A 26,549-nucleotide genomic window follows, 5' to 3' on the forward strand; every position below is an offset into this window, starting at 1 on the left:
TCCAGGATGATCTGTGATCGCTGTTGGAGAAGTCAGGACATTGGGCAGAAAAGAATATGGCCCATTCCTGGTGTGCAAACATCCACAAGGAAGTGGGCAAAGCTTTGATCCAGCCCAGATGTGGCGGCTTCTGCATTTTTTTCACATCTGTATGCATGGAAGAACTTCTCTAGGCCCTTCTCCAAGTTCTTCTAGGAAGCTTTTTTCCAGAAATAACATCTTCTTGGCTAGGCTGATTCTTCTCATATGCTACAGGTCCATCTGTCTTCTCATTGTTCAGGTGGTGAGAACATCAAGGAGAAAGTCCTATCTGTTCCTTGCCCTCTCAAACTATTTACTAAGTCTGCATTACTATTACTATTAATCCTCCCATCCTTCCTTTCACCCATCCCCTCTCACTTGTGACTGTATGACTGTAACTTTGTTGCTTGTATCCCAACAATTTTATTGACTGTTTCCTGGTATGATTTGATTGCTTATTGTCTCCTATGACTGTTATTAAGTGTTGTACCTTTTGATTCTTGACGAATGTCTCTTTTCTCTTATGTACACTGAGAGCCTTTGCACCAAGACAAATTCTTTGTGTGTCCAATCACACTTGGCCAATAAAGAATTCTGTTCTATTCTATTCTATTCTATTCTATTCTATTCTATTCTATTCTATTCTATTCCCTATTCTATTCTATTCTATCTTCTATTCTACTCTTTCCTAATCTCATTCTATTCTGTTCTATTCTGTTCTGTTCTGTTCTATTCTATTCCATCTTCTATTCTATTCTTTCCTAATTTCATTCTATTCTATTCTATTCTATTCTATTCTATTCTATTCTATTCTATTCTATTCTATTCTATTCCATTCCATTCCATTCCATTCCATTCCATTCCATTCTTTCCTTATTCTCTTCTGGATGGATGCCTATCAAGGAGAGAACCAGCCTACAACTAAGGAGGAACTTCCTAACAATTGAGAACAATTAATCATCAGAACGATTTGCCTCGATCCCTGGAAGCTTTTAAGAAGAAAGTTATAAACCTGCAACAGTCAGAAGGACGAGGACCAGTCCATAAGTTACTTTTCTCAGCATCGTCACTAAATGAATCATTAAATGAATGCTCATCAGCGAAGGGCTACCTCTATCCCAAACCATAGTGCTAAAATAGAATTACAATAAGTTGCCGAGCGAAGACAGGAAGGAAAGTAGGCAAGTCGTGTACATTTCCAGAAATGCAGATCTTTGCACAATCGCTGCAGTACTACTATCAAATGAAAATCCCTTTTCTTTTTCTGGGACAAGCGAAGAGATGCCCACTTTTTTCCTAAAGAGGCAACCCCACACCCCACTGCAGCGATCTGAGCTAGATATTTTCTGAGATGCCAGATTTTTAGCTTTTAGGATGGAGAGAATGTAGATTCAGCAAAGCAGAGGCAGAGGTCTGCAAAAAAACAAAACAAAATCTGTGCTTTTCCATCAACCTCCTCCCCCAAAAAAACCCTGCATTCTTCTTGCAAATCCATCAAGGTTTGGGGAAGTTTGTCAGCCACTTAAATGGTCATGCCAAGATTTCCCAGGAGGAAGAAATGGGGTCAATATGACAACCATATGGTAATTCAGACATTCGGAAAAGCCAGGGTAGGTGGGGGGAGGGGGAGAGCCACAGAGGGTGGGAGATAAGCTAAATTTACCATCCAGATGCGGCCAGACTTTTTCAGAATAAAAAGCAAGCAAGAGGCATAGAGAAATAAAAGGAGGAGATGTCATTTCGGTTGGCAATTTAATATCCTGTAGACTTAGCTAGCAAAGATGGTCAAAAGCATGCTTTATTCACAATAAAAGCAAATATTCCAGGGTACAACAAGATAGGAAAGAGAAAAGATGCATGATAAATCTATCCTCCCTTAATCATTATTTCGTTCATTGGGGTTCTTTTTTTTCCTATTCAGATATAGGCTGACGAATACATTCATACAACATGTTTAGCCCGATCAGGAAAAGCCCAATTGATGGCATTCATACCACATGCTGTCTCAGGTCAGGGTTAGCTTTTTGTTGCTCAATGCATTGTGGGAAACCCAGTTCATTTATGGTTTATTTGCATATCAGGTGCTTCCCGCAAGTGGTTAATTTAGTGAGTTGGCCAGATGTGGTATTCAGCCGGTTCTGAGCAGTTCTAGAGAACCGGTAGCGGAAATTGTGAGTAGTTTGGAGAACCGGCCAATCCCACCTCTGACTGGCCCCACCAACCCCATCTATTCTCCGCCTCCCATTGAGTCCCAGCTGATCGGCTGGGTCTTCTTTGGTTGCCCTGCACAGGAGAACGGAGCTGGAAAGCAGGTTAGTGGGGTGGGGGAGAGAATGGGGATTTTTGCAGTATCCTTCCCCTGCCACGCCCACCAAGCCACACCCACAGAACCGGTAGTAAAAAAGAAAAGTTGAATCCCACCCCTGGACTCATCCCAATCTGTTATTTGGACACATTTCAATTTGCAAAACTGAATGGCAAATAAAGAGAAGGAAGCCAAAGCTAAGGTGTTCATTGAGCAGATGGGTAAGTCCTTGGATGAAAACTCATGGCATCGTGTCAGTAGAACAGCTAGAAAAGGCAGAGGGGTATTTTTCCCCTGGGCTACGTCATACAGAAGAAAAACAGAAAAGAAGAGGTGAAGGGTTTGTCAGAGGAGGAGAAGAAAATAGCTGAACTATGATCTTGGGTCATGGAAAACGGGAATGATACGGTCTGAAAAAAAAATGAGACGCTTCAAGATAGAACAGGAGAAGAATGGACTATAATCTAGAGAAAAGTGATAATAGTAAGGGCTAGAAACTTGGAGAAACCTTTCCTTAAATAGGCAGCAATCCAAGAAACCTTGAGCTGCTCAGAAGCAGGCCACACCGTTCCAGCTGCAGAAGTCGAAGTAATTTCACAGCCCAAAGGAACAAAGCCATGAAAGAGATTTTGAGTTGTTGTTGGGGTTTTTTTGGGGTGGTGGTGTTGGTTGTGATTAAATCTTTTAAATCTGTTTAAATCTTTGAAAGAGCCTCGGGTGCAGAGCTTCCGAAGAAGAGACAGGTGCAAAGCGGAGGGCACCTCTGGATGAGAAAAATCAGGGCGGTATCCTGGTATTATGTACCCTTTCTAGCTTTTAATGTTTTATTTGCACAGCGTGCAGGGAGAGGGGGTGGTTTTAAAATCAGAGGAATCAAATAAATAAAATGAACTACCAATGACTCTCTCTGAGGGCTCGAGGCAGCCACAACAATGTGCAGAATTTGCCTCAATCCGTCTGCCGGGAGGTCCGCCAAACTGAGGAGAAGGAAGGTAACCTTTGAGGCCGTTTGCGTTTCTTCCCTGAAGCTCCCCTCCGGATTGGATGCTAGCAAAGGTGGCCAAGAAAGAAGAACTCCGGTAGCCCTTCCTGATTCCGCAATAAAATCCCTCCAGACACCAGAATCTGGGGCAAAAAAAAATGACTGTGGCTTTTGATCCCGTTTAGACTAAGGAAGAAGGTTCTGGAAGGAAAGCAGGCATCAAGCCCACCTCTCTCTTTCTGTCTCCTGCTCCCTCCCTCCCTCTCTCTCCCTCTTCCTCTCCATCTCTCCCTCTCCCTCCCTCCCTCTCTCTCTTTCCCCCTCTTTCCCTTCCTTCTTCTCTCCCTCCCTCTCCTCTTCTCTTCCTCCCACTCTCTTCCTCTCCCACTCTCTCTCCCTCTCTCTTCCTCTCTCTCCCCCCTCCCTCTCCCTCCCTCTTGTCTTTCTTCCCTCTCTCTCCCTCTCTCCCTCGCACTCCCCCTCTCCCCTTCCCTCTCCCTCCCTCCCTCCTTCCCTCTCTCTCTTTCCCCCTCTTTCCCTTCCTTCCTCTCTCCCTCCCTCTCCTTCCCTCTTTCTCTCTCTCTCCCTTCTTCTCTCCCTCCCTCTCCTTCTCTCTTCCTCCCTCTCCCTCCCCCTTTCCCCTCCCCTCCTTCTCTCTCCCTCTCTCCTTCCTCTCTCTCTCCCTCTCTCTCTCCCTCTCTCCCTTCCTCTCTCTCCCTCCCTCTCTCCTCGCACTCCCCCTCTCCCCTTCCCTCCCCTCCCTCTCTCTGTCCCTCCCCCTCCCTCCCCTCTCCCTCTCCAAGAAGTGGCTTCAATTCAGCCAGACTGTGTTTCTTCTGGCTCTGTAGCGATCAATCACACATCTGGGAGTGACAGTTCAAAACTCTGGTTTTCATTTCACTCGGCACGCCATCCCTTCCCTTTGCCCGTTCTCGACGTGTCAAACAAGCACACCATCCAGAGGTGTTGTTTTTCCCTTTGCATCGATTTCTCCTCCGACCCCGGTGTCCGTGTTTCCTAGTGTGAAACAGCCCCCCCACTCCAAGCCTGGATCAATTCCCTCGGGGTGGAACGGCCACCTGCTAGGCTAGATGGACAGACCGCCAAGAGAGGAAAGATAGCAAGGGAACACGCTTGCACAGATACCCTTTTGCTACTTTGCAAAGAACTCAGCCGCAGCATCCCGTGACATTTCTGTCTACATTTTCTTCTCTGTAAAAAGAAAAGAAAAACCAGCCACCCCAAATCCTCCTTTCCCTCTTCAAGGAATAATTAAAAATGCACAATAAGCTGTTTAGCAGGATGCAAGTTTCTTGACAGGAAAAGCTCAGGAAAAGGAACCATTCGGCTGCAGAGAAACATCAGCCAAATGTACTGATATGGAGCTGATTAAACCTCTTCAGGGTGTAAATCGAAAAGCAGGCCAAAGGAAGACTTCCCCAAGTCCAGGTTCAGCTCCTAATAACTATATTCACCTGTTCCTTTTTCTTGGCCACTGTGTAAAACAGGGGTCCCCAAACTTAGCCCCGTTAAGACCAGTGGAGTTGAAGTCCACTGGTGTTAACCGGCCCGAGTTTGGGGTCACCTAATGAGGGACGCGGTGGCTCAGTGGCTAAGATGCTGAGCTTGTCGATCAGGAAGGTAGCAGTTCGGTGGTTCAAATCCCTAGCGCCGTGTCACAGAGCGAGCTCCCGTTCCTTGTCCCAGCCTCTGCCAACCTAGCAGTTCGAAAGCATGTAAAAATGCAAGTAGAAAAATAGGGACCCCTTTGGTGGGAAGGGAACAGCGCTCTTTACACCTTCAAAGGTATTTAGTTATGCCGGCCACATGACCACAGAGACGTCTTCGGACAGTGCTGGCTCTTCTTTGGCTTTATAACGGAAGTGAGCACCGCCTCCTAGAACCGGAAAACGACTAGCGCATATCTGCGAGGGGAACCTTTACCTTTTTAAGGTAAAAGTATCTGGTAATTGCTTTCTTTGCAGCTGGTTTTTACTTTCCCAGGCCAGGCTGACTCTCCAGGTGGTCTCCCATCCCAAAATGAACCAAATCAAACCCCCATTTAAAACAGGAATCTCTTCCATTCGCTGAACTATAAGGAGGAGAAGGTGATTCAGCACAATCACATTTGCAAGATTTGGTTCATTTATCCTGTCTCAATCAACTAGTTGCAGCCTTCCTGTGGGGTTGATCCCTTGGTCAAGTCTACCTCATGGTTTTCCCCTCCAACCCTACCCAACATTTGATGGCAGGACTTCTTGTAGACATACTTGTGCTCTAGAATCACCAACAAAAACTGTTGTTAAAGGATGCAGTCGATCCACAGGAACCGAGTCCTGGATAAATTTCTAGCAAACTCCCTTCCGTCAGAATGCAGTCCTATTTTCCATTAAATCACTCAGCTCCAATCTGGGAGACATGGATGAAAATCAGCTATTTAAATCCAGCCTCCCTTGATGCCTGATTGGATATCATGATTTGAGCAGCTGATTTAAATCATTGTGATTTAAATCCAATCCATCTTTGCCTCTGGCGTAGCTGCAAAGATGATGGGAGAGAGAGGGAGGGAATATATATATATATATATGCAAACTTTTGCTTGGTATAGGTGGTTTTTTTTTTGCAACCACAAGCTCTGGCCATCAATTACTCTGCAAAGTCTTGTCGGGAGACTGCAGAAGGGCAGTGGCTATGCTTTAAAGACCAAACCGGAGAGAATTAAAGAAGTTTGCCAACTGCGGCCCATTCTCTGCAAAGCACAGCACAGAGACGGACTAAAAAGTTGGAAACTTTAGGAGAGAGGTTCCAGAGACAGAGGGAGATGCTCCAAGGGGACTTTTGCTTCTGAAAATCATAACTAAAGGGACAGTGAAAGTCACAAAGTTATTTATCTACTTAATATTTCAATATTTGCCAGTCCTTTTGACTTGTTGGGAGGGAAAACTTCCAAGATTAAATCAGTAAATCAAATCATCTTGTACGAGAGGTCCTTTCTCTATTTTGGCAGACATGGAAAGGAGCTGTTGCATTGGTTAACTTTGACTGATGTCTTGTCTTAATGCTTTGGGGGTTTTTTTTCCAGTTTAAAATGAAGAAGATCTACTGCATAAATAGAGTAAACCGTGAGTGTAAATCTGTTTAGGGTCCATCAGAAATTCCTTGGGTAAAATTTAAACAGGCTGTGTTTACTTAGCTCAACTTGTGATAACCAAACTATTTTCCACTTTGTAAGAGGGGAACAAGAACTTTGTAAGAGGGGAACTTTTCAGCTCCTCTTATGCAAGTGGGATCAATCAGTGCCAAAAGGGAGTGAGGTTTGCAGAGATGATAATATGATGGTGATAATGATATGATGAAGGAGGAGGAGGAGGAGGAGGAAGAAGAAGAGGAGGAGGAGGAGGAAGAAGAGGAGAAGGAAGAGGAAGAAGAGCAGGAGGAGGAGGAGGAAGAAGAGCAGGAGGAGGAAAGAAGAGGAGGAAGAAGAAGAAGAGGAGGAGGAAGAGGAAGAAGAGGAGGAGGAGGAAGAAGAAGAGGAGGAGGAGGAGGAGGAAGAGGAGGAAGAAGAAGAGGAGGAGGAAGAAGAAAAGGAGGAGGAAGAGGAAGAAGAGGAGGAGGAGGAAGAAGAGGAGAAGGAAGAGGAAGAAGAGCAGGAGGAGGAAGAGGAGGAGGAGGAGGAGGAGGAGGAAGAAGAAGAGGAGGAGGACTGGGAGGTCCTTGGTTCTTTTCTGAGCTTGGTTATTTTCTTGCATACGCTTAATTGCCCAACTAGGCCACAAAATCTCACGAGCTCTGATGAAGCTACTAAAGGTATCTTCATGAAGGCTTCAGCCAAGAAAGTCTTCTGCAGTGGCTGGTAGAGGCAGAGAAGTTTTCTTCTCCAACAATGATTGCTAAGGTTTTGCAGGGAACTCCTTTTAAGTGTTCAAGGCACAGCTCTCTAATACACAGAAGAAAACCGTGTCTCTCAATCTTGGCAGCTTGACAATGTGTGGATTTCAACTCCCAGAATTCTTAATGGAAGCCAATCAGGAGAAACAATGGGCAAAATGTTAGTATAGGTATCCTCAACTTATAACCGTTTGTTCAGCAACTGTTCAAAGATACAACAGCAGTGAAAAAAAATGGATTTACAACCCATCCTCACACTTTCTGGAGGCTAAAACATATAAAGAACAGATGCTGGAATTGGGTATGTTTAGTTTCATGAAAAGAAGGACTAGGGCAGTGGTGGTATATGCTACTGGTTCAGCCTGGTTTGGCCGAACCCCTAGTAAAAATAACTACTGGTTCATCCGGTTCCTCCGATGATCAGCTGAGAGGATAAAAGAAACGGCAAGCTCATGAATGGGTGGGAAGGTCGCTCCTAGCTTTTTGTTTCTTCATCCTCTCAGCTGATTGGCACGTTAGGGGCGTGTGCATGTTAGGGATATGCATGCATGTTCATTAGGGGTGTGCATGTGTGCATGCACGCAATCACCCACCGAACCAGTACAGCCAAGGTAGGAACACACTACTGGACAAGGAGTGACACACCAGCAGTGTTTCAATATCTCAGGGGCTGCCCCAAAGAAGAGGGAGTCAAGCTATTCCCCAAAGCACTTCAAGGCAGGACAAGAAGGAAAGGGTGGAAACTAATCGAGGAGAGAAGGAACCTGGAATTAAGGAGAAATTTCTTAACAATGAGGATAATTGATTAGTGGAGCTGTTTCCCTCCAGAAGTCATGGGTGCTTCATCACTGGAGGCTTTCAAGAAGAGACGGGGCAACCATTTGTCTGAAATAGTACAGGGTTTGTTGCCTGAACAGGGGGGTGGACTAGAAGACCTCCAAGGTCCCTTCCAACTCTGTTATTCGGTTAAAAAGTTACATTTGGTTTTGAGTCAGTGAACCATTGTTTTCTTCTTAGATCTAAAGATGTTTTTAGTGCTGCTGTGTTCTCTGAAGTTATTATAATCATAGCCATTGCCCCGTTCTGTGCTTTTTTTATGGCTGACCGCTATAGGCAGTCACATATTGATTTATAAATAACTGCAGCTAAAAGCCGTTTCTGCATTTTGACCAAACTCCACCGTATTTCTAGGCAGAAATGCACACCAGCTCGTGAGGGCAACACCTTTTACAATCTTGAATTAATATGTTTTCTTTTTTCTCCCAGATGCTGATTGGCTCTCTTTCCTGCTCACCGCGTCTCTGAATGTATATTCCTTTTGATTTTCTGCATTTTCGGCTGTTTAAAACACCCCCTTCGCACCATATGCTGCTGTTCTTTGAAGCCACCCACCACCACAAGGGTCTACTTTGTGTAAATTACGTTCGCGGTGTTCAGTTTACGCAAATCAGATTCGCTCTTCTGACTCTCAACAACATTTCTCCCTGCGGCCTTCCAAGCAGCCACGTTTCTTGAAACTGCAAAGAACGTGGCTTTAAAATGGCAAAGGGTCATAATGCCCAGGCTTTCCTGAGAGGAAAAAGACATCCCAATAATTTTTCTCTCCCTTGGGGTCCTTTTTCGGTAGGAAATGCTTGCGGCAGATTAAGCCTTGAGTTGATTAAATAAAGCAGTGTCTAAAAAGGTAATCCAGAGATAATTTCAGTCATTTAAACACAGTTTCACCACCACCAAGTAAGGTTTTTCCCCCACCCCCTATTTAACTGTCTTAATTCTTTCACTGCTTCGCAAATTGGCTCAGATAAGGGAATTGATATTCAGCTCTCATTTTCTGTAAAAAGTTCATTTTCTGTAGGAAGGAAAACAGTGAGGAAGGAAGGAAGGAAGGAAGGAAGGAAGGAAGGAAGGAAGGAAGGAAGGAAGGAAGGAAGGAAGGAAGGAAGGAAGGAAGGAAGGAAGGAAGGAAGGAAGGATTTTGAGAAGCATGAAAAACAATTCATCTTAAGTTATGAACCAAATAGCAACAATGAACCCAGATTAAGCATAAGGCAGTTCCATTTTTTCAGCGGGAGTGGCAGAAACCATTGCTGATGGACTAATTAAGTCCATTATTCAGCTTTCTCAGAGTCATGACTAGAGAATGATGCGATGCGGTTTGACTTTCCCTTTGAAAATAGAAAAGGCAGCAATTATCTCTGAGCTGTCTATACATTATTATTTTTTTCATCCTAGCTGATCAGCATGAATACTTTTCAAACATGTATTTCGTTGTTTTAATCCAATTAAGTTTTGCCTCTGTTCTTTTAAGGAGGGGTTTTGCATCTTTAATTGTTCGACGAAAGCTACATTCTCTCCAAAGTTACAGCAGTGAGGAAGTGATAGGGAAAATTTGGATGGCTAATACTTCCCTTTATTCTGGAGCACTGAAAACATGGAAGGAAGAAAACCTCAGTTACAGCCAGAAAACAACCCAGCTTGTCAAATTTAACAGCACCGGTGCCTTAACCACAGCTCAACAATGGCGTCTCTCAACAGAAGCTAAACTCCCCTGCCATGAAATGGGAGAGGTGGGGAAATGTGATGTCTTGCACTTTCAAACCAAGCTTTTAAACTTTAGCCTTCATCATGCTAAAGAAGTCTCAATTGTGGTCGTAAGTTTGTTAATAGCTTTGTCTCTGGTAATATCACACTACTAACTAGAGCATATAAAACATTTGCTAGACCAATACTCAAATACAGCTCATCAGTCTGGAACCCACATTACGTATCTGATATTAACACAGTTGAGAAAGTCCAGAAATATTTCCCAAGAGTTCTCCACTCCTCTACTTATTGCAGAATAGCTTATGCCACCAGACTTGAAATTCTAGGCCTCGAAAACCTTGAATTATGCTGTCTTCGGTCTGATCTAAGTATGGTATATAAAATCATACATTGCAATGTCCTACCTGTCAATGAATACTTCAGCTTCAACCATAACAACAGAAGAGCACACAATAGATACAAACTCAAGGTAAACCACACCAAACTTGATTGCAGGAAATATGACTTCAGCAACAGAGTGGTCAATGTCTGGAATACTCTACCTGACTCTGTGGTTTCTTCCCCAAACCCCAAAAACTTTAACCTTAGACTGTCTACTATTGACCTCACCCCTTTCCTAAGAGGTCTGTAGGGGTGTGTGCATAAGCACACCAATGTGCCTACCGCCCCTGTCCTATTGTTTCTTTTTTATTCATATCAATTTCATGTATTCTTAACTATGTATATACTTATACCTATTATCTTGTAAGCGATTGACAAATCAAATCAAATCAATCAATAAATAATTGTCATGCCCCTGGTGGAGACTGATTCTGAGGGAGAGGAGGAACAGCCGACAGGGAGTGGAAGTGTGGCTCCGGAGGTTGTGGAGGAGGCTGGGGAAGGGCAGAGGCCGGCTGAGAAGTCAGAGGAGGACCCAGGCCCATCCCGTCTCCATCTGCTAGGGCATGCATGGAGGAGAGCATAAGGGAGAGACGTGGTCTCCTTGGGAGGAGAGAGCCTTGATCCTCTTCATGGGCTGCAGGTGTCAGAACTGAGTAAGAGTTGGACCTGCATACTGGCAAACGCTGGAAACAAAGCGAGTTTTATTTTGGTCTGAAGTTATCTTGGTTGGCGTCCTTCCAACAGACTGCCTTGTTATCTCTTTGAATTTGGTAAATACTTCTCCTGTTCCGTTGTGGAAATTTCATCATTGTAGTTTGTTTGGGTTTTTATTTCACCTCTATCTGCTCATTAAATTTAGACTGTATTGCTTTCTTTGGAAGACTATGAGTACGTTTTATCTCCAGCTGAGAATTATTGAACAGTGGAGCCAAGTTGGAGGCATTAGAGGACATTTATTTACGTTTTGGATTTTGTTACATTTGTGTTACACTCTGGGCCATCACACTAATCTGGCTGACTGTACAATGAACAATAATAACAGTGCAATCCCAAAACAACTGGAATAACAGAGTTGGTCTTCAAGTCCAACTCTCTGTTTAGGCAGGATATCCTATGTACCATTTCAGACAAGTGGCTGTCCAGTCTCTTCTTAAAAACTTCCAGTGTTGGAGCATTTACAACTTCCGGAGGCAAGTTGTTCCACTGATTAATTGACCTAATTGTCAGGAAATTTCTCCTTGGTTCTAAGTTGCTTCTCTCCTTGACTAGTTTCTATCCGTTGTTTGTTGTCCGGCCTTCAGGTGCTTTGGAGAATAGCTTGACTCCCTCTTTTCTGGGTCAACCCCTTAGATATTGAAAGACCGCTACCATGTCACCTCTAGTCCTTTTCATTAAACTAGACATAACCCAATTCCAGCAACCGTTCTTGATATGTTTTAGCCTCCAGTCCCCTAATCATCTTGGTTGCTCTTATCTGCCCTCTTTCTCGAATCTCAACAATATTTTTATATCGTGGCAACCACAACTGGATTCAGCACCACTTAAATATCATCGGCATTGACAAAATCACCACCAGTCAATGGCAAAAGGCAGCTTCACTGGGAACAGCTTCCATCCCGTGATGAGACCTTTTAACACCATCCATCCAATATCACCATCTGCACATGCCAGGTTGCTTGGGAAGGACTGGATAGGTAGATCAAAGTGCCAAATCCAATCTAAACTTCAGGGTGACTTTGTGACTAACCGTAGCCACTCCGTGGAAACATAATCCTGATGTGGATTTAGCAGAAAGCATGCACTCACTTTTGATTTATAGTTTAGAAAGGAAAGATGTGCCTGCCGCAAGCAAGAATATTTTGCAAGGTTATAATTGCTCCTCTCAGCAGCACGCCGAGATTTCTCTCTTTGAACTAACACCATGGCCTTCCTAAAAAGGATCTTAGTAGGGATGCAGAAAATTATGAAGAGGAGATCTTTAGATAGTCCCCCACCATGACTTCATGTAAGAGTGCATTCTATGGAGACACAGAAGGACTGGGTGAATATCTGCCTTTTCCTGATTACAAAGGCATCCTTGTAGGAATGTTCGAAGTATAGTTGAATATTCAGTTCTCCTAAATCAATACCGTGTAAGATGGTCAGTTCTTGTTACATTTTTTGCTTTCAGGTTAGGTTGTTTGTTTGTGTAGTTTTAAACAATTTTCTTTTTTTACTAATTGGAACTCAATTGTCAGGTTCCCCCCAAACCAAGAAATTCACGCTGAATTTCTTCAAAGCAATCTCCTTTATTATTTCTCACCTGCAGACAGAATCTTGCCAAACTAAAGAAATTACTTGTATAATTAAGGACACACTCCAAGAACTTCTAGCAGGGGCGGGGGAGATAATTTCTCTCAGTGTCTCCAGGACTGAATTCTCTTTTAGTGAAAATAGAAATAAAGAACTACTAAAATATGAGGTATGATTTCTTTACATAAATGACAGCAGAAACCACAAAAGCTACAAAGGCTGGAGAAAGGATTATACAATGAAAACAAGACCTTTGCAGATACTTCTGGATTATCTCTTCACAGAATAAAGAATGCCACATTCTCCTCATGAAAATTTCTCGTCTCAATGCAGTTTATTCATTCTACCTTCCCTTTTATTTTAGTCAAACACTCGGATAACCTTTTGCTACTTGCAAACTTGCAGAAAAATTGCCCAAAATTGCATCCTGCTAATTTGGCCTGCTGAATTCCAGAAAGGATAAAGAGCTTGCATTTACTAGAAAGGCGAGGTTACAAGAAAAATAGAATAAAATAGAATTGGGCTACTGTCTTTTTTCAAACAGCTTTCCCATGAATACCAGCGTGGTCTGATGTATATCTTTAAGGCAAAGCAACACTTGTTTACAAAGTTGTTAAAAAAAACAACGGTGAACCGATGCTTGAACAAATTCCCATTAATTGATGCCTGTAACCTAAAGAATAAACAAATGGCATTGTTCGTTTACTTCCTCATTTGCTTTTAAAATTAATGCAGATTTGAAACCAACCTCTAATTAATTGTGACACCACTCATCCACTATTGCTGATAATCAACAGACATGTAACCAAACCAAATTCCACATTCCTGAGACAATCCTGTCGATGAAAAAATATACCTTGTGTCTTCTCTTAAATTCTCATTAATTTCATTCGAGAAAAATATATTTTTATGTACTGCATCCAAACCCCCTGGGCCAGGCAAGGCAAGCCCAGAAGGATGGTTTTTCATAATGAGAAGTACCACACTGCATTTTTGGAAGGCTGGCTGGACCGGCAGCTCATCAAACACACTGGACCAGTGTGGTTCCAATTATAGTCATTTTGATCCAAATCTGTTCCAATTATTGCAATTTGCTTTTTCAGGGAATTAAAATAGCCAGGATGAAACATAGGATTCACACAGCAGGGTGGCATATGGTCCTTACTTACCAATCCTCAGCGAATGGGGGCTGGCAGCGATCTTCATTAACCATACCAACAAGAGCACCAAAGGCCCCAAGATCCAGGACATCTTCTATAAATCCTCATGGATCCCTGCAGTGGTCTGGGCATGACATAACTCTGCAAAGAGAGAGAAAAATCCCAAATTGATGAAAATGGCTTCAGGCTAGGACAAAACTTAAGAGGCCAGCTTATGACGCAAAGAAGGTGAATCAGTCTTTGGATTCTTCCAGGTCTAAGGATGTGAAAAAGATGTTGAGACTCTAGAAAGAGTGCACAGAAGAGCAACAAAGATGATGAGAGGACTGGAGGCTAAAACATATAAAGAATGATTGCAGGAATTGGGTATGTCTAGTCTGATGAAAAGAAGGAGTAGGGGTGACATGGTAGCAGTCTTTCAGTATCTCAGGGGCTCCCCCAAAGAAGAGGGAGTCAAGCTATTCTCCAAAGCACCTGCGGGCAGGACAAGAAGCAATGGGTGGAAACTAATCAAGGAGAGAAGCAACCTAGAACTAAGGAGGAATTTCCTGAGGGTTAGAACAATTAATCAGTGGAACAACTTGCCTCTAGAAGTTGCGAATGCTCCAACATTGGAAGTTTTTAAGAAGAGATTGGATAACCATTTGTCTGAAGTGGTGTAGGGTTTCCTGCCTAAGCAGAGGGTTGGACTAGAAGACCTCCAAGGTCCCTTCCAACTCTGTTATTCTATTCTATTCTATTCTATTCTATTCTATTCTATTCTATTCTATTCTATTCTATTGGAGTTCTGTGTCTAACCTCTAGGTGCTCACCCCACATTTCTCATCCCACGGGCCAAGAGGCTTCCGTCAAACATCGAAAACTCTTGCAGCAAGCAAAGATGGAGAGGCCTAGTAGAATAAACAGAACGTAACCGAATGACTTCTAATCCAACCTCACACTCAAGCGGGAAACCCGATACCATTTCAGAGAAAAACCCATCCCAATCTCTTCTTAAAAATATCCAGTGTTGGAGAATTCACCACTTCTGGAGCCAAGTTGTTTCACTGATTCTTTGTTCTAACTGTCAGGAAATCTCTCCTTAGTTCTAAGTTGGTTCTTTGCTTGATTAGTTTCTACCCATTGCTTCTTGTCCTGCCTTCAGGTGCTTTGGAGAATGGCTTGACTCCCTCTTCTTTGGGGCAGCCCCTGAGATATTGGAAGACTGCTGTCATATCTCCCCTAGTCCTTCTTTTCATTAAACTAGGCATACCCAGTTCCTGCAACTATTCTTCATATGTTTTAGACATATGTTTCCAATCCCCTACAGAGAGAGAGAGAGAGAGAGAGAGAGAGAGAGAGAGAGAGAGAGAGAGAGAGAGACAGAGACAGAGAGAGAGAGACAGAGACAGAGACAGAGAGACAGAGAGAGACAGAGACAGAGAGTAATGTTTCAATGCAATGATCTCTATGGCCCTTCCCACTTGTCTATTCCAAACAGTGCCACAGTTTGATCAACTCACCTCTCTAACCAAACCACAGATAGTTTTTGTTTTGTAGCCTAACCCTTTTGAAGCTTGTCCTGATTCACCTCTCCCTACAGGACCAACATTGAATCTTGGCCTGCTGGGAGAAGGTCAGTCCGTTGCAATGCCTGTAGAATCATGAGCATCCCCCATCCCCAGTGAAGACCCAACACAAAGGAATAGTTCAAAGATCACCTGTTTGTACAGGGCGCATTGGCGCGTGCATCACTTTTGATGGTGGCTGATCATCAACCTGCCCTCCTGAAAACATCCTTTGAAAACCTGAATGGCCACCCTTTGCCAAAGACCAAAAATCCGGTCAAGTCAACCCACCATGTTTCTGAAGAATGAAAGGCAGGGGATGCCCTCGTTATCTTTCCCAGGGCATCAGATATGTCAGGCTAATAAGAACAAGGGTTGCTGCTTATATAATTACTTAAAGAGTTACTTTCTTCCGTTTCTTTACAGCTGCTTGGCAAACAGAGTGAAAGAGAATGGATGAAAAATCCTGGGACGAAGGGAAAAAAACTCATATTCAAAAGACGGCAGCAAATGATGAAGATCAGATATATCCCAATAGAAGAGAAGAGATTATCAGTTCTGAACATGTCCTCTTTAGGAGCCAACATCCAGATAAGCAGGAATTAACACCAGACAAACAATCAAGCAGAAAACAATACCTCCAGTTAAGTAACTACAATTACTTATATCTCCAGTTAAGTAACTGCCAACCTTGACTGAAACTGCCAGGACAAGTTATATCTATATAAACAGGGAACAAATTCCATGCCCCACTACACACTGATTGTGTTATCTAGTTGGATAACAAAACATCTGCAGATCAATGACCATCAAGGATTCCACCCATCCTCTCCAACAGCCAAAACCAAAGAAGCAGGGATTAACACCAGACAAACAACTAAGCAGAAAACAATATCCAAGGAGAAAACCACACCTCCAGGGCAAGTTTGCTCTACAAACACAAAACCACACACTCACTTGTACTGATGTTTCCTAGTTGGGTAACAAAACATCTGCATGCAAACAACCAAGCTCAGAGAACACCATGATGAATTATGTTTCTAGACTATCTTCCCTTCCAAACCTGCCTGGCACTGTTCAGAAATTTATCACCTCTTCTCTACTCCCTTAACTCATAGAAAACACCTAGCAGCTAGTTCAAATATTCTACACTCTCCTTAATTATTTTTTGTCTTAAGGCACCCTTGATGGGTTGGAGTTTTTACAGGCTGAAAATGACTGGAGTACCTGTAATTTCCAACTTCAGCCCTTCCATTTCATGTAATAATTTGCACTAACCAAACAGGCTTTTCATCACCGGTGTTGGAAGACAAATGGAATCTGTAAAAAATGCCTCCAGTTGCAATTCTTGTGGAGTTTTACAAATGGAGGCAGAATTCACAAATGGTCAGAAAGGGCCGGATGGGAGACTGAATTAAGGCCGGAGAAGACCATGATTGATGGCTCAGAGGAGGAGGAAGGAATGTCTCCGCCGAGGAAAAACAGAGAGCAAGCTAACAATTGAAAAAACCTGGGCTGTTAACTTTAGCTACGAAAGTTTCCAAAGGGCGGCACAGTCCTGAGGCGACAGTTGATAAATGAGGCAGAGGAAAGGAAGAGAGAGAGAAAAAAATACCACACCATCCTGGCGAAGTCTCAGTAATTACAACAAAGCCACCAGAGTACCACTGCACAACTGAACAGGGGAAGGTCCGTGAATGCAGCTGATGAGAGTAGGATAAGGGAGCCTCTTAGCATAATATTTTCAGTAACTAGGAGCTTACAGATTCACAGAGTTGGAAGGGACCTTGTAGACCATCTAGTCCATCCCCCCACCCACCCAAGCAGGAGACCCTACACCGTTTCTGACAAACGGCAGTCCAGTCTCTTCTTGAAAGCCTCCAGCGATGAAGCTCCCACTACCTCTGAAGAAAAATTATTCCATGGGTTGATTGTTCTCCCTGTCGGAAAATTTCTCCTTATTTCCAGGTTGAATCTCTCCTTGATCAGTTTCCATCCATTGTTCCTTGTCTGGCCTTAGGGTGCCTTAGAAAATAGCTGGATCCCTTCCTCTCTGGGGCAGCCCCTCAAATATCAGAAGACTGTAATCCAGTCTCCCCTGGTCCTTTTCTAAACAAATAATTCCCTCAACACTGTCCAACTATTTACAAAGTCTACATTACTATTACTATTAATCTTCTCATCACTCCTTCTCACCCCTCCCCTCCCACTTGTGACTGTATGACTATAACTTTGTCGTTTGTATCCTAACAATTTTTATTGACTGCTTCCTAGTATGATTTGATTGCTTATTGTACCCTACGACTATCATTAAGTGTTGTACCTGATGATTCTTGACTCTTGACGAATGTATCTTTTCTTTTAGGTACACTGAGAGCATTTGCACCAAAGACAAATTCCTTGTGTGTCCAACCACACTTGGCCAATAAAGAATTCTATTCTATTCTATTAACAGTCGGGTCACTAAAGTAACAGGTGCAGTGATTCCCTTAACCACTGGGGCAAGAAAACTCATGAAATAGAGCAAACTTCACTTCACTTCTTCTTTAGTGGCAGAAATCTTGGGCTCAATTGTGGTCATAAGTCGAGGACTAACTTGTACAGAATAAAGAAAAGAAATGAAAGGGAGAAAAAGAAAGAAGAAAAAAGTGCAGAAAGAAGAAGAAATTTCTTTGTCTCCCTAATATGGAACTATGAATGGTTGCTAAGTCGAGAACCAGTTATAGTCGACAGGACTAAATGGTGTCTGTTATCAGTTTGGAAATATGAATCTTTTGATGAGGAGAATAAAATTGCTGAGGTATGAAGTCCAAGTGTATCAGCTGATAAACATGAATGGGCGGGGGGTTGGACTAGATGACCTACAAGGTCCCTTCCAACTTGGTTAATCTATAAGTAAGTAAACTGTGAGTAAATGGTTATCTGCACATGGAAACAAAACATATTAATGCTTTGGAAAAAAACAGGAATATTTTTATAATATGGTGGGATGCAAGAAACATGTCCCTCTCTCTCTCTCTCATACACACACACAAAATTTCATTTATCTCCCTCACATTTTACCCATCTATAATCTTGCAAGAAATCAAATATATGTCAGAATCAATCCCTCCTTTCCCCCACCACCACAAGGGTAAAACTCGAAGAAGTTGTTCTTTAAGATTTCATCATTTTAAGAATAAATTTGGAAAGATAACCAGCTGTGGCTTGGCACTCACCATGGTCCTGAAAATTATACGCATATTACATTAATTACATGTAATTAAGACATGCAAATTAACAGAACGGTCCCTCCTAAAACACAGTGCATTTTACTCTGCATTTAAGAATTTGTCCACCCCTTAATTAAACCTTCTTGGTGATGGGGGAAAAAAAGGGGGGGGAATTGAGCTAACTTTGGGGCTCCTGCTGCAAAGAACAGATGTAAATTTATGTCTTTTATTGGGCTAATTCCTATGGGGAACTTTCGAGCCTTCAATAAATCTTCAGGTCTGGATATGAGGGCCAGCTGAGTTCGAAGCGGAGGAGGAAAGAATGAGACTAAATTATGTTGCTTTGATTTTTGTTAGTCGGAGACATTTTGCAGGCTTTTGCAAAAGTAAAATAAAATAAAGTAAATATGGCATTACTTTGGAACAGTTCATCGCTGCAGGAAAGAAACAAGAATTTGTCCTATTTCAGGGAATTTGCTGGTGACTCGCATCCCTGGATCTTATCTAACGTGAAAGTTGCTGCTGTGTTTTTCTCTTGTACATGTCACACATCTGCCTGTGGAAGAACGGGAAAGGAAATTGAATTCAGTGATTCCCCAAAAGCCTGGTTTAAAAAGGGAAGATATTTACATAGGAGGAGCAGGGAGGAGCGGTAGGTACGTTCACTGCCTTGAGTTATTTAGAAAACTATTAAAAGTGGGATAAAAATACATGCATAACAATTCAAGATTTCCTGCCCTCCGGATCTGTTGGAACCGTGACACGCAAAATGGTAAGTCAATACAGGAGGAATCCAATTGCAGGAAACCATTCTTAACCAGCGGGGTTCTTAGAGTGGGCTGTAGCAATGAACAGAATGACAGAGTTGGAAAGGGCCTTGGAGGTCTTCTAGTCTAACCCCCTGCTTAGGCAGGAGACCCTATACCATTTCAGACAAACGATTGTCCGATCTCTTCTTTAAAAACTTCCAATGTTGGAGCACCCACAACTTCTGGAGGCGAATCGTTCCACTGATTAATTGTTCTCCCTGTCAGGAAATTCCTCCTTAGTTCTAGGTTGCTCCTCTCCTTGATGAGTTTTCATCCCTTGTTTTTTATCCTGCCTTCAGGGGCTTTGGAGAATAAGTTGCTCCCCCTCTCTACTTTGTGGCAGCCCCTTGTATATTGGAATTCGAAACCTTCTGGAGAGGATGGCTCACCCTGCTTCGACAGGTCATCATTAAAGCCAACTAGAACAAGGGTCGCCAATCTTTTGGACTTCAGGGACCACGAAAATCATAATTTTAAACCCTGCAGACCATTAATATGAATTTTGACTGACGGTGGCTTGCTGACGTTGGGCTGTGTTTGTGTGTGTGTGTGTGTGTGTGTGAGAGAGAGAGAGAGAGAGAGAGGGAGAGAGAGAGAGAGAGAGAGAGAGACAGACAGACATACAGACAGACAGACATCTGATCTAACCTGGAAGAGCTGGTGGTGATGTTCTCTCTCTCTCTCTCTCTCTCTCTCTCTCTCTCACACACACACACACACACACACTCAAACACACACACACACACAGAGGTCCCTCTCTCACACACACACATACACCCTCCAAGGCAGCCACATTTCTAACCTGCTTTTGAGCTCCGTTCTCAGAGGGACGGGGAGAAAGAGATCTGAGGTGTTGTTCCAACTCAAGCCGTGTGGGCAGTGCAGCCTTGTGTTACCGCGCAGCTTGGATTAATTGCTCTGGGGGGTGCCATTTCTCTGCGAACCACCAAAATTTTCTCATGGACCACCAGCGGGCCACGGCCCAATGGTTGGCAACCACTGATCTAGAAGATCCAATCACTGAGTTTCTTCTGGGAGGAGGAGGAGGAGGACATCTACCCTGTGTTTTTGGACCAAGCTCCTGACTGGCATTCTAGAAGAGATTCTGGAGGAGAGCACTGATCAGCTGGTTGAGATCGGCAGCAGTTCTCCAAGCCCTCCACATGTCTCAGCTGAACTACGGCTGAGGGTGTCACAATGGGCTTATCCTTGAAGAGTGTTTGGAAGTCCGATTGGCTGAAAACGAGGCGGCTCCGTTGTTAACTTGGCCTGGGGCCGAGTCGAAAGGCCCGTAATGGCTGCCAATTGTTTTCCAGCAGCAATAATTGTCGCAGGGCCTGCCTGAAACACCACGCAAACCTGACATTTAGAACCATAAGAATCATTTTTCCCCGAAGACAGCCCTACTGCCCTGAGATTGACAGGTTCACGGGAAAGTGTCCTCATCAACATTCTCAAGGATCGATGGTCCAAAAAAGGACTGGATCTCCCTTTCCTGCCTTTAAAGTCTCTTCTAAACTGATGGATGAATGGATTTATTTTAGATCAATTTGTTTGTTCATTTATTATTTACTTATGCCCTGCCTTTATTTCTTATTTTATAAATAACTCTAAGCAGCAAACACATCCAGCACAACGTCCTCCTCTCATTTTCCTCACAACAACAATCCTTCACAGGATTGTTAAGAGTGCTTGGCCCAAAGTCATCCTGCCAACTTTCATGGCAAAGGTGGACTAGAAATCACCATCTCCTGGTATTTGGTTAAAAGTCACCCAGCCAGTTTTCATGCCTAAGGTGGGACTAGAACTCACCACCTCCTGATGAGTGGCCCAAAGTCACCCAGCCAGCTTTTATGCCTAAGGTGGGACTAGAACTCACCCCCTCCTGGTGATTGGTCCAAAGTCACCCATCTGCTTTTTATAGTTTAAGGTGGGACTAGAACTCACCACCTCCTAGCGTTTGGCCAAAGTTACCCAGCCAGCTTGCACGGTGAAGGCAGGACTAGAACTTAAGAGTCTCACAATGATTGGCCCAAAGTTGCCAGCCAGCTTTCATGGCTAAACTCGGACTAGAACTCACAGTCTCCTTAACTGTAACTTAACATGTTGTTCTGATTCTTTCCGCTTGACACAAGATGAATTAAACATCGATTATATTAAGAAGTCCCTGCCCCTATTCTTAATTCCAGCATTGATGGATAGATCGGTTATCACTGTTTTGTCACATCATATGCCTGTCACAAACATTTCACCTTGCCCATCAACAAAGGACCATGTCTGGTTGAACGTGGTTGATCTTTCAAAGGCCAACATGATGAGATCTAGTAAATACCTGGGTGGATCCCTGCCAGGGCGTCAGGCTAAACTAGGATATCCATGCAAAAATATCAGCGCAAACCACGTCCAATGTAGTTGTGCAGGAAAAAAAATAGGAGAGGACATATCTGAAGTTACCCAGATACCGAATCATGGGAAACTCATTGTTTTTCAAAGTGTCAATTCCTTCCCAACTTTGATCTGAATGACGTGAGTAACAGTTTGTATTTACACAAAACGCGTATTAGTCATTTCTCTACAGTACACTCCAAGTGGCGTACCATATAAACAAAGATTAAAATGATCTGACACAAAAGGCGACAATATTTAGCAGCACCATGTCTGTTGCAATCACAAAAGAGTTGGACATCTGGAAGGAGAAATATGGAAGATGCTCCTCCATAACCCCCATCAGCCTCAGTGAAAAAGGCTGAATAACGGGGAGAATTTTACCAATCAGACAGCTCAGCAGGGAGCGTCAGCTCCCAGTGCTTCAAGGCAGGCTATAATGAAGATTATCAATGGCTGTTAGCCACTGTGAGAAAAATGGATCTTCCATACACAGACAATCTCGCTTTGAGAGGCAGGGGACAAATGGCAGGAGAAAACTTAGCTTTCTCCCAGAAAAGGATCTTGCTTGGACGTCACAGAAATGCAGCAACAGCTGAGCTGTCAGCTTCTTCAGGCAGGACAATCGTGACATTTTGTAGGGGAGGCGGAATCTAAGTCAAAGGAGGGAATTGCTAGTCAAGGTTGGTCCCTAATTCCATTTTTCCATCCATCTGCTTTAAGTATAATAAAATAAAATACAGATAGGAGCAAAGATAATAAAGGAGCAGGAGGGAAAAAAAAGAAGGGAAGATGGGTGCAAAGGAAAAAGGAAAAGGGAAAAAAAAGCGGTGCAAAATAGCTACAATCACAGAATAACAAGAGTTGGAAGGGACCTTGGAGGTCTTCTAGTCCAACCCCCAGTTCAAGCAGGAAACCCTATACCATTCCAGACAAATGGCTGTCCAGTCTCTTCCTAAAAACCTCCAGTGATGGAGAATCCCAACTTCTGAAGGCAAGCTGCTCCACTGGTTTTATTTTTCTCACTGTTAGAAAGTATCTCCTTAATTCCAGGTAGTTTCCCCCTTAGTTTTAGGTTGGGTCTCTCGTTGCTTAGTTTCCACCCCTTGCTTCTTGTCCTGTGTTCACCTGCTTTGGAGAATAGCTTGACTTCCTCTTCTTTGGGGCAGCCCCTGAGATATTGGAACACTGCTATCATGTCACCCCGGTCCTTCTTTTCACTAGACTAGACATATCCAATTCCTGCAACCGTTCTTCTTATGTTTTATCTTCCACTTCCCTAATCCTTTTTGTTGCTCTTCTCTGCACAATTCCCAGAATGTCAACATCCCTTTTATAACATCGTGACCAAAACTGGATGCAGAATTCTAAGCATAGTTGCAACTACTTACTTTACATATTTAGTAAATGCTAGCTGCTTGTATAAAAACAAAGTCATTTAATCACCAAAACCCCAAATCAAAGTTTTACTCTTTTTTCCACCCCCTGTTTTAAGGTATTTCTTGAGAAAAGTTCTCCACTCCTCCACTCACAATAGAATTCCCTGTGTCTCAAGGTTTGAAATTTTGGGCTTGGACAATCTGGAACTGCACCGCCAACGGTCCGATCTAAGCATAGCACACAAAATTGTCTGTTACGTCTTACCTGTCAACGACTTCTTCAGCTTCAACGACAATAACGCACCTGCAAACCGTTGATGCAAACTCAAGGTAAACTGCTCCAAACTCAATTGCAGAAAATACTTTAGTGGTCAATGCCTGGAATGCCCTACCCGGCTCCATTGTTACAGCCTCAACCCCTCACAGCTTCAACCTCAAACTGTCTACCATGGACCTCACCCCATTCCTAAGAGGTCCTCAAAAGGGGTGTGCATAACCGCACCATTGTGCCTACCCTCCCTGTCTTACTGTCCCCATTTATCTGTGTTTACTCCCTTTGTTCTTGTTTATGTTCATACTTCTACTTCTTATCTTGTACATGTTTGACAAACAAATAAAATAATAATAAATAAGCCTGCCCCCCTAATTTCAAAGGTTGCCACCAGGATGCCAAAGGTTTATTTAAAAAAAAAAAATACAGTGATGGGCAACTTTCTGTTAAGATTCAGAGACATCTTGGCCTCCGAAGGCACCTGGGCTTACAAGAAAGACCTTTTCTCCAGGCAGGAAAAATGCAAAAAAGAATTTGATCTCCTTCTGCGGAGTATAATCTGACAAGGGAGGATTATTACATACGAGGCTGATTGAATCAGCAAGGAGAAGAATTATTTCAGTCAGAATTAGAGCCACTGATTTTTGCAGGGAGGCCTTGATGCTACTTTAGGCAGCATCACTGGTGGGGATTAAGGTGGAGGATACAGAGATGGTTGGGCATGTCAAGGGGGGAGGAGAGAAAATCCTGATCTTGAAGAGCTGCCAAGTCAATTTGAGCGTAATGCAAAACATGATGGAGCATCAACCACATGCGGAGAAACTTCAGGCTAATGATTAGGCGCAATGTGGAGCGAGCAACGTGGAGTGTAAGGGAAGCTAAACACATCCTGTTCCAGGCTGGAAAAACAGCGTCCCAACCTTGCTTTGAAGACAGAGCTAAAAGCAGATGACATCATCTCAAACAGAGGACCACGATGAGCTGCTGTAATGGCAGTGCGGGAGACCATTGTTATTTAACAGAATGACGGAGTTGGAAGGGACCTTGGAGGTCTTCTAGTCCAGCCCCATTGCTCAGGCAGGAAACCCTATACCAATGATGGCTAACCTTTTTTTATGTTGTGTGCCAAAAGCCTGCCCGTGTGCACGTGGTCCTGGGCCTGCACTCATGATGCAATGCGTGCGTGACTCCCCCTGTCCCCCTGTGCATGTGTGTGCGACTCCCCCACACCACATTCCTCTGTGCATGCACACAGGCCTCTGTGCATACGTGCATATCTCCCTCGGTGCATGCACGGCAGATACCCAGGGGTGAGATTCAAAATTTTTAACAACCAGTTCTGTGGGTGTGGCTTAGTTGGTGGATGTGGCTTGGTGGTCATGTGACTGGGTGTGGCCAACTCAATATCACTCACATCGAGGCACGCATCTCCTCGCCTAGCTTCTCATGACTGTGGGGATGCTGCAACAGTCGTAAGGGTGAAAAAGGGTCATAAGTCACTTTTTCCAGTGCCATTGTAACTTTGAATGGTCCTTCCACATAAGCAAAGTACCAGCAAAGGAACAGGGAAAAAACTCCAGAGAAGTTCCTGAGACAGGAAGTCTAGTCCTGCCAAGAATGTAATAAGGGTCAACGGAGAGACAGTTTCTTGTAAGCAACACCAGAATGTTCCCTTCCTGCCTTCCTTACAGGATTAGGCCAGTAATTTCTTCTAACAACCAGTTCTCCGAACTGCTTAGAATGTGAACAACCAGCTTTAGCGAATAGGTGCGAACTGGTAGAATTCCACCCCTGCAGATACCCAACAATCTGCTGGCTGATGGGGGGCGCATATGCATGAGCAGTGGGGGTCTTCCGGGCGACCTCTCACGTGCCGGCAGAAGAGCCTCTGCGTGTCACTTCTGGCATGTGCGCCAAAGGTTCGCCATGACAGCCGTATACCATTTCAGATAAAAGGTTGTCCAGTCTCTACTTGAAAACCGCCAGTGTTGGAGCATTGACAGATTCTAGAGGCATTCCACTGGTTAGCTGTTCACACTGTTTGGAACTTTCTCCTTAGTTCTAGGTTGAATCTCTCCTTGATTAGCTTCCATTTGTTACATCTTGTCTTGTCTTGTCTTGTTTTGGAAAATAGTTCTTAAATTAGTCACACACTCAGGGGCAAAGACGCCGAGCTAGTCAATCAGAAAGGTCAGCAGTTCGGCGGTTCGAATCCCTAGCGCCGCATAACAGAGTGAGTTCCTGTTACTTGTCCCAGCTTCTGCCAACCTAACAGGTTCGAAAGCATGTAAAAAATGTAAGTAGAAAAATAGGGACCACTTTGGTGGGAAGGTAACAGCATTCCATGCGCCTTGGAAGGCATTTAGTCCTGCCGGCCACCTGACCATGGGGATCTCTTCAGACAGCGCTGGCTCTTCGGCTTTGGAATGGAGATGAGCAGCGCCCCCTAGAGCCAGAAACAACTAGCACAGGTGTGCAAGGGGAACCCTTTACCTGTTAAGTGAATCTGGCTTCCCCATTGACTTCGCTTATTAGATGGTCGCAAAAGACAATCACACGACTCCAGGACCCTGCCACCGTTATAACTAGGAGTCAATTGCCAAGCGCATCTGAATTTTGATCATGTAACCTACAGGGATGCTGCCACAAGCATAACTGTGAAAAACTGTGCTAATTCCCTTTTCTCAGAGCCATTGTGATCTTGAACGGTCGTCCATGACGTGTTGTAAGTCGAAGACTACCTGTAGAAATTCCTCTGTGAAATCTGACTGAGATATTGCTGCCTAACTGGGATTGTGAGGGGAAAGGGCAAACTTTAGCTCGTCAAATCTTCCTTTGCCTGAAATGAATTCGTCCAAGGTGAGAGTGAAGTTGGCACCACCTCGAGTTCCTAGGAATGAAAATGCTTCTTTACTGTCACTATTTCATCAGAGAATGAAAAAGCCACCAGAGCAAAACACGGCGGTTCGCTCGGCACTATGAAAGCAGGTGAGAAGAGTGATAAAATCTGTTAGCTTGGACAAGATTATTTCTCCTGATTCTCCATGCGCTGCTGATTGTTTTCCCGCACCTGATTCTTGGAATCTGACAGGGTTTGAGGGAGAAAGCTGCTGAATGAAGTGGCCTCTCTTGGACTTCAGAGCATCGCACAGCTGCTTTTCTTTGGTCCGGGGCTTTCAAGGGCCATGTCCTTTTTCAGAAACCACTGCTGGAAGTGTCAGGATGGCCTTGGATCACCAGCTCAGGAAGAGGATACACTTAACTGTGCTTTCAAATTGGTAAATCAGGGTCCACACTCAAAATGTGGTAGGGAAAGTTACAATAGTATGAGTGTCTTCTGTTGGTACTCTTGTTCTCATCTAAGATAGAT

General features: G+C 43.7%; 1 protein-coding gene across 2 annotated transcripts in view; it reads right to left on the minus strand.

Moving 5' to 3' along the window:
• The window catches only part of GRIK4 (glutamate ionotropic receptor kainate type subunit 4), a 337,150-nt gene that overhangs the window by 218,737 nt on the left and 91,864 nt on the right, over positions 1-26,549 (minus strand). For both annotated transcript variants that reach the window (XM_087939152.1, XM_087939153.1), the window contains exon 2: positions 13,586-13,717. In XM_087939152.1, the coding sequence (XP_087795278.1) occupies positions 13,586-13,667 (82 nt within the window). In that variant the 5' untranslated portion in view covers positions 13,668-13,717. The remainder of the gene's footprint in view (positions 1-13,585; positions 13,718-26,549) is intronic.

This window comes from Pseudonaja textilis, chromosome 9 (assembly GCF_049901715.1).
Source record: "Pseudonaja textilis isolate UNSWEBS1 chromosome 9, rPseTex1.2, whole genome shotgun sequence".
NCBI classification, from domain to species: domain Eukaryota; kingdom Metazoa; phylum Chordata; class Lepidosauria; order Squamata; family Elapidae; genus Pseudonaja; species Pseudonaja textilis.